The 9,040-nt window shown below is 42.7% G+C and overlaps 1 protein-coding gene and 1 pseudogene across 1 annotated transcript in view; one reads left to right on the top strand and one right to left on the bottom strand.

Moving 5' to 3' along the window:
* Positions 1 to 3,005: 3,005 nt before the first annotated feature.
* LOC100949177 lies at positions 3,006 to 8,081 on the bottom strand (annotated as a pseudogene).
* A 418-nt stretch (positions 8,082 to 8,499) lies between these two features.
* GADL1 (glutamate decarboxylase like 1) overlaps positions 8,500 to 9,040 on the top strand; it is a 137,828-nt gene continuing 137,287 nt past the window's right edge. The window contains exon 1 of the mRNA XM_012805656.2: positions 8,500 to 8,542. Coding sequence (XP_012661110.2) covers positions 8,500 to 8,542 — 43 coding nt within the window. The remainder of the gene's footprint in view (positions 8,543 to 9,040) is intronic.

The following is a 9,040-nucleotide window of genomic DNA, read 5'->3' as shown; positions in this document are numbered from 1 at the left end:
AACTAACTTGGGCATCTACTCTTTTGAGCTTAGAAAATCCAGAACAGAAGAGTCTCTTCTCCCAGAGTGTCTTTCATTTATTAATCTCAATTTTCCTTTGCTGGCTCCCAGTATTCCTCTTTCTAGACTTTTAGCAACTTGAGAACAGAGAGTCTGTGTTGTCTACTTCTATATCCCCAGCATAAGGCTGGGTAGTAAGCTTTTATTAATTTACTAACTAATACGACCCCATCTCTTTCCCCAGACTTTGCTTCTCACCCTTTCTTGGACCGGCATACTGTGCTGTATAGGTCCTGACCTTCTGGCTTCCCTTGGCCCCCAATGTCATTGCACTGGTTTCATGAAGAGTTCCTGGGCCCCTTAACCAAATGGCTGGATTCAGTTTCTACCCATTGTTTCCCATTTCTGTCCTTTGAAAGCAAGTACTGTTTTCCTACAGCTAATTCTCTCAACAATGAAAGAGCCTTGGATGGGAAACTTGGCTCTTACTGGCAGACTTTCTAACAAAAGCCTAAGACTGCTAATTAAAACTTCTACCTGAGCCAACAGTGCAATGTGAGTGCCAAAAGAGAGTTCGTATAGACTCAGGCACGTTAATAGTTACCATTTATTGAGTTCTTTACATTGTCGCTGGCACTTTGCTCAGTACCACATTCAACCCTCTCAGTGACTCAATGCAATAGGAGCAGCTGTTTTCCCCACTTGCCAGATAAGAAAATAGATCAAGTAAAAGTCAAGTAATGTGGGTAAGGTCACATCAGCAGAGTTAGAATATGAGCCAGGACTTGCCTAGTGTCAAATCTCAAGCTTTGGAATCCACTAGCATGTTAATAGAAGCTTTATTAATGGAATCATGGCAACCAGAGGATGGGAAATAGGAGATCACTAGGAGACCACACCTAGAGTTTTGTGCTCTGTCTTATTCTATAAGACAGAAGTAAACAGATGCAGATTAGGGACTGTGGGTATTAGAAACTATTGAAAAAACTGGAGAAGTTTCAACTGGAAAAATAAAAGCTTTGGGTGAGAGTTGGTAAAAGTCTTCATTCATATATTTAGACTTCAGTACTATGGAAAAAAATAGATTTACTTTGTTCATTTACTACAAAAGCCTAGAAAGGACACCAATGCATAATCGGAGTCGCACTCAGAATTTTGTGACCATTCCAGATGTCTGTCCATGGAGTCACCTCTTCAAGAAGTCATAAAGTTTTAAAATTATCTATTATTACTATCACAGCATATATTCAAAGAAAAGACAAGTCTTCTAATTGGGAAGTCTTGCCTTAGTTCAGCGGTTCTCAACCTGTGGGTCTCCATCCCTTTGGGGGTTGAACAACTCTTTCACAGGGTCACCTAAATACATCCTGCATATGAGACATTTACATTTGTTCAAATACATAATTAATAAAGGATGAGAGACTGGACAGCCAGTGGTTCAAGGTTTTTGAAGGACTTTAGAAGTCACCCAGAATAGTGATCCCCAAAGCACTGCATGTTAGTGTATTTAAGTGTATTACAGTAAATTCCCGCTATGTGGAACTCAAGCAACTGGTATGTGACCCAGACCAAAAAAAAAAAAATTAAGAGTTTGAACATGGTGTGCTGTTCCACCAGCTGACGACACTGCGTGCATTACTTCTGTGGCGCCCGTGCATTCTCAGCACCCCGAAACATCCGTGTTTAGGACCTTACCTGTCTTCCTGGCTAGTCATAATGGCGTATGGACTTTCTTTCTACTGCTGCCTTTATACCGTCCTGTGCTTTTTGTGGAATGTTTTAATTACACAGTAGAGGTATACTGATCTGATGTGGATTTCTAACTGGTCATATTCTGCCTATACTGTACCATATTGCTACTGTGCCTCTGATGATACAGGGTTCAATAACAGAGTGTGTCTGTGGTTGCTGGCACCACACCCAGGGCATAGCCATAGGTGCAGGAGAGCCCCGAGCTACCTCCACAGTAGCTATTTATTGAGACGCTATACAACAGGTGTGTTGAGCCCTACGCATAAGGACCATGTGTGTAACGATCACTACATGCTCTTTTCCCCATGCCTCAACTCCCACCCTGATGCACCACAAATGTTCAAAGTCCAACACCTGCTTGCTAATGAACAACCGATCTTATCTTGTTAGAGCACTCAGTTGCTTGAGGCTTGTCTCCAGGGTGCAAAACATCTCCATGCCTGCCTGGAGATAGTCTCAGAGCCTCCCTTAAGAACCAGTGACTGTTCCTATAAGCATGGTGCTCCGTCTCCTATAGGAGTGTATCACTGAACTACACACACAGTACTGGGATAAGGTTTACTGGGACTTGTATTCCCACAAGCTTGGTGGTGTCCTATACCCAGTTATGTAAATTATGTCTGCGTAATGCCGTGAGATTACCTAATGTTGTGCGACTTTATTTCTGTGTACATATTGGTGCATACACGGCATACACATTGCTGTAATAGAGGAAAGCTGTGGTACAGGAAGTGAAGTTTGTCTCTGTCTTCATTTGCTTTTAATTAGTGTGTTTCAATATTAATATCAAGTCGGTACAGAGTTTATGGTATGCTCTGGTATGTTATAGTATGGGGCATAGAAGTAGGCCTTTTTTTTTTTTTTAATTATTTAAGACCTTTATTAACAAGTGCTTGCAGTTTGTGGACCTTTTTGAAAAAATCAAGTTGTAAACTTATATTACAAATTAAAAATGAAGTTCTAAAAATCTCAACTTGACCAGATAGGGAACAGTTTAAAAAATCTTTGAAGGTGTATTGAGAAAAAGCAGGCTTTTAAAAATAAACACGTTTGTTATTACCAAAAAGGAGGTCTTTAGATAAAAATAATAAAACCCCATGCTGCATAGATAGTTATCTGATCAATGGGCAAAAAGCAAGCCCTTGAGGCCTCCAGCTCCAAACTTTTGTTCATTTCTTATTGCTGGAATTTCATACTCATTTCTTCATGTTGGATGACTGAACTGGATGATGGTGGAGATGGTCAGCTGGCATTTACTCAGCCACACCCTGCTTAGCCCCGGGAGCCCTGGAACTCTCAGCTGGTGGATCGGCTGCTTTTGCATTCAATCTCTTTGCCATCTTGTGATTTAGGGTTTTCTGAGCGTCTGCATTGGTAACTGAAGTTGTAACTGTTCCAACATTGAGGCAGATGCTGACCTTGGGTCTCTCTCCTGCTTGATCCTCTTCATTGCCGTCCCCTCTGGGCTGTCTGTGGCGAGGACGGCCCCTGCAGAATCATATTCTCTTACTGGCCTACCTTGTTCTCCTGCACCCTGGTTGTCAAACACCTGCATCACTTTTCCCTGCACAGGCGGGTTGGAACCCTGTGGTGGACGCTCATAAGGTCTCCGCATGTAGTAAGGCGGGAACCTTCGCCTGTGGCAGGGCTGGTGCTGTCCAGGCCTGGCCTTCAGGAGCACTCTCCGATCCTTGCTTCTTCTGCCCCTTTGTATTCTGCTGGTAAGTCTGTGGGGGCCCCCTGCGATGTGGATAGCACCTGTAATGGTTAAGGCCTGCTAGGTGTTTACTGCCTTGAACTGGAAGTGCACCAGGGCCTGTAACATTGGCTGCCTCTGTACCTCTTTCTCCTTCAACAACGTCAAACTCCAGTCTCCCCAGGTCCTACCTGCTGAGGGGCTTCCTGGGTTCCTCTTTATGGCAGGCGGGTGTATAAACACATACTCTTTGGTGTCATTCCTGTGGGTGACACTGTAACTTACATTGAACCATTTTACTGTTCCCCAAACCTTCGCTGTGATGACCTTCTTGTCCCTACCAGAGGCCCTGCGGATGTAAGGCCACCAGGGCCACCGGTCCCTGCGCTGCTGCCCGTGGTGCCCAGGTGAGTGTCCACAGGGCTGAGATCAGGGGCTGTGGGGGAGGGGCGACTGGCGGCTGCAGCTCCTTCCGTGATGGTAACTACATCAGTGGTGGGGCTGCTCAGGGCTCTCTGGGGTTGGCTCTTTGCTCCTACTATGATGGAACTCAGGCCTATTTTTAATGGTAACTCTCAGGAAACCAGAAACTACATTTATCTGCAATCTACTAATCTCTGTGGGTGCCAGCTAATGGGGGAGATTACTGTATTAGTACAAATTAGAATTGCTAAAATTTCAGATCGTGAGTTCTCCCCAAGAACAGAATCTTTTTGTGTAGGAATCCAGGAATCTGAATCTCCCTTAATTTTACCAGGAATTTTCTGGTAGCTGGCCTAGCATTTCCTCAGTTGGACTCTCATTTTAGAGATAACTAAACTGGGACACAGACAGGTTGTATGATTTCAGGATCAGAGAGCTTGGGAGTACCAAGCATGGCTAGAGCCAGGCCCTCCTAGCATCTCGGCCACTGGGGTGTGGAGGAGATTTTGAATTATACAAAAAAGTTATGTAACTGCCAAAGTTACTATCTAGTCAGCCAGTCAGTCCTCAGAGAGCTGTTGAAAGCCAGTTGCTGAGCTCTATTTTCTGGAATGTTCAGCAAAATGAGACATGGCTCCTTTTTCTCTCTTTTTTTTTTTTTGAGACAGAGTCTCACTATGTTGCCCTTGGTAGAGTGCTATAGCATCACAGCTCACAGAAACCTCAAACTCTGAGGCTTAAATGATTCTCTTGTCTTAGCCTTCCAAGTAGGTGGGACTACAGGTACCTGCCACAATGCCTGGCTATTTTTTGTTGCAGTTGTCATTGTTGTTTAACTGGCCCCAGCCAGGTCCAAACCCTCCATTTGGTGTATGTGGTTGGTGCCGTAACCACTGTGCTATGGGCCCGGAGCTGGCTCCTTTGTTTCTTTCTGTAAAAGTTTACAATCTGGTACAAGAAATAAAACTTCTACACAGTGAACCACAGTACAACGTAGAAAACGACAAAGTTGGAGGTCTGGACAGCTGCTTACCCCGTGTGGGCTGAATTACCTGGCTGCCATCTTGAGTCCTGGACACTGTGGAGAAAGTCCTTCTTTTCTGGGAGGGTGGGAGCCCTGCCACTGTGGCCCTTCCCTTCTACTCTTCCAGAGGGGATGATTCTCCAGCCGCTTGATCTAGATTTATTGCCCTGGTCATTTGAACACTCAAAAAAGACCTGCCTTTCTACATAACTTAACATCACATGCAGATTTCTCTTACGCATTTGTGTATTTAATAAATATTATTGTTGCCTATTACTGTTAGCTAGCATTTATTATATCCCATTATATAGCAGGCACTGTTTTAAGGCTTTGTCTGTATTAATTCATTTAATCCTGTGTCAGAGGAAAAGGCCATTGCTTAAAATATGAAACAATATTTGGAGCTGAATTTATTGTTCGTTAAGCAAGCAAGAGCTGTATATCTCTCTGAACAAGGCAATAGTTAAGCTTTCGTAGAGTTTGGGGAGGTACAGAGGTAAGGGATTGGTGAAAATACTGATGTCAGAGTGTGTATGATTGGCTGGCTTTCAAGTTTGGAGATGTGACTCTGGATGATGGATGTACTTTCAGAAGGCAAATGATTCAGCAGAGAACGAGGGGAACTGCAGCAAAAAGAGTGGGGAGAAGAGGAAAGGGAGAGCCGTTCTGCCGGGGTTGGCCGTGACAATCCACAAACCTCAAACCTGTGTCTGCCTAGCTGACTCTGTTCCCAGGGCTCTTCTCTGAGCCCAAGATTCTTCTGTTACCTCCCTGTTTTACTGATTGTTTTCTGTGCTTTCCCTGACCCAGCCAGAGGTGTGTCCTGCTTGGTCAGGCCTAGGTTCCTTGCTGTGCTCTGAAGTCCGAATGGCAAACAGATAAGCTTCAGTGGCGTCTCAGAGGAGGGTGGCATTATCACTGCATGGTTGAAGGAACCAGGGAGAACTTTCATTAATAGTCAGCAAATGTTTATCAAAGGCCTACAAACCACCAGGCCCTTTCTAGGTGCGGCAGGAAGAACAGTGAAGCCAGCAGACTCAAACATGGGCTTTCATAGAGTTCACCTGCTATCAGAGAGACAGAGAATTAAATGGCTATATGAAGTGATACAGGTATTATATGTCACATGGTGGTCACTACTCTGGGGTCAAAGCACAGAATGAAGGTGTAGGAGAGTGATAGTTCCAGTTTCATATAAGGTAGTCAAGGAAGTCTCCAGGAGAAACTAATGTTTAAGGAAAAAATCGAGGAATTGTGAAGATACCAGAGATGACAGCTGGGATCTTCTCTGGAGGACAGTAATAAAAGAGATCTGAGGTCTATGCAAAAATCGGGCAGGGGGCTTAGCCATAGAGGTCAGTATCAGGACTTTGACTTTTAGTTTGATGAGATGAGAAGTCATTGAATGGTTGAAGACCATTGAATGGAAGAAGTCATTGAATGTGTGATCTGACTAACCTTTCGAAGGATCACGGAAGATACCTCCAACTGAGATTTCTTTAATATTCCCACAAAATCCAGCAGTCAGAAGGAAAACTCTGGCTATCCATGCTCAGAAGAACACAGCTTGACCTAGTATAGAATCTCCAAAGAGTCTTTCCCAACTTGGATAAATGCAAGGGGAGAAAGAGACACATTATTACATCTGGCCATAGAAATAAAACGTATCTATCAAGCAAAGAAGCATAATCCAGATCCAATTTTTATAATTTGTATAGTACTTTCTCTAGATAATTGTATAAATTATGGGGATTTCTTCAATCGGTTTTTGTGAAGACAGTGACAATTTAAATTTCAGTGCTATTCTGGTTGCGAGTGGGTGTTTGACATTTTTTATTTTATCGTGTGCGTGTGTGTGTGTATGTGTCTCACACTCACATACAGAGAGAGAGAGAGAGAGCAGAAGAGAGGGAGAGAAAGGGAATGAGAAAGAAAATAGGCAGGAGGAGAGAGAGAAAGAGAAACAGACTCTGATCAGGCTACAGAGCTGCTGCTATTCCCTGGGCAATAAAAGCCTGAAATCCTGCTAATGAGGTTTAAACTATTTAACTTTTTCTGTGTGCTTAATAATAGCACTGCCTACTGACATAACCAGGGTTCCTGAAATAATTGCCCTCTTTCACACTTTATTTTTAAGACCTAGAAATTGGGGGAGGAAGAAAAATACCTTCAGGTGAAGAACGTTTCCATCTAAAAGCTCAATTCTAGTGCCTTGACATGTGGCCCTAAACCATGTTAATTACATCCTTTTAAGTGGAAGTGAAGGATGGAACTAAAATTTGTTATTGCAGCTCTGCTTGGTTTCTCTTTCAGTGAGAGGATAAAGATTGATCTTTTATGGCAGATTCCAGTTTTCCTGAACTGGGGAACTTCCTGTGACATTTTTATTTCGTACCTTCATAGGTATCATTTGTATCTGCTAATAATAAAAGAAAAGGGTTTATGAAGCCACAGAGTTTTACCAGAACATTTAACTTTGAAGAAAAGACAGCATCTGTGGTATAATAAATATTGATACGGTTAAAGCCCTCATTAAGAATAGAAATGTTTAAAATACACGTGCACACACAGGAGAACTTCTGTGAACTGTGGCAAACTACTCAACCTATGGAAGTGGTCAACGTAGGAACGTCCATGGAACATGTGTTGTGCATATCCAGAACATTAGTTCAACTTAATGAGGTGGTCAGTGTGGGAGGGTGAGCATCTGGGGAGGTTCTATTGTATTTAGAAAGCTTTTTAATAGGCCATCAGCGTGCGTGCGTACTGTGGATGGAAGAGGGAAGGTACTATGTAAGAGCAGTGCTGAAAAGTAGTTTTAAAACTTGTTCCTGTAAATTTCTGTCATTACCCGAACATGGACACTAAAAGAAAGAGAGAGGTACTGGTTAGGAAAAGAGAAAGCAATCCAATCAAAACTTGCAGTGGCAGATATTGGTCGAATACCTGGAGTAAGTTGCCAGAATTATTTTTGTGGAGGGCTATTTTGGGTAGGCAGTAACCTTTCTTCTCATATATAGATTTCCATGTTGACTTTTAACCTTTTGTCACTGGTCTGCAGTTGTACAGTCCTGGACATGTCCTGGTCCATCCTTCTGCCTGTGCTTAAATTGCAAGTTTGAAGAGTATAAAGGCATTAAAGATGGACTTATACAAACCATCCTGTTGCTCCATTTCTTTTATCATCCTTTCCGAGGGAGATTGCGGAGACAGTAGAGGGGCTCTGGGGAAGAAAGCAGTGTCTGTAATATGGAGGGGTCATTTAAACATAGGCTTAAAATGGAAAATTAAGATTAGTGCCAGGTTTATATTGCTTACCTTTTCTTAGGAATGGTTTATTAAAAGGGAAGATAGGGTTTCCCTAAAAATTACAAAGGCATGTGTCCAGAAAATAGACATGGATTTGTGTTTACAAAGATCTTTTTGTACCATAAATCCATTTTTAATGCCTTTAAACTTTTCAGACTTGCGGTTTGAAGGGCATTTCCACGAGTAACGTGGGCTGCATTTACATTTCTTGAGCTTCTTCGCCCTCCACGGTGATAAGATGCTGGAGAAACGGAAAAGAGAACTTTCTTCCTATTTAGACTTTGTAATCTAGTTCATGGAGAAATTGCCCAAACGCTACGTGCACCTGAAGGAGGAGGGTGCGTACATTTAGAGAAACAGGCTCAGGTGTGTCAGTCTTTTAAGAAGCAAGCAGCCACCCCTCTGCCTTTGAAGATTCCAATATTTCATTTGTTGAAGGTGACCAGATGATCCTTCCCAGCCCCTTCCATAGTTCAGATGCATTAAATACATGGTGGATCTTTATAAAATTCTATTTGGTATTCCAATCTAGAAATGTATTATCAGTTCCTTCAGGAAAACAATTGGTGTATGGCCAGCTGCCACTTTCTTTATCTCTGCACAGAACTTCATCCTAGAGCTCAGACATGCAGCTAAGTGGATTTGCAGAGGGAAATATCAGTTATATGATTGGTCTACTTAATGAAACAGATACAACTATTGGATAATTTATGCTTTAAGGGGATAGTACAACACAGAGGCAATGTAATCGATGTAAACTTTGAAGGGCTTTTCCCCAAATGCCTCATTTCCCTCATCTTCCCTACCTTGCACTCTGCTGTGGTGGAGTGAGGACA

The sequence above is a fragment of the Otolemur garnettii genome, unplaced genomic scaffold (genome assembly GCF_000181295.1).
Source record: "Otolemur garnettii isolate 467f Iridium unplaced genomic scaffold, OtoGar3 scaffold00002, whole genome shotgun sequence".
Lineage (NCBI taxonomy): Eukaryota > Metazoa > Chordata > Mammalia > Primates > Galagidae > Otolemur > Otolemur garnettii.
Note: the sequence above shows the minus strand (reverse complement) of the source record. Positions and strands in the feature narration are given on the sequence as shown.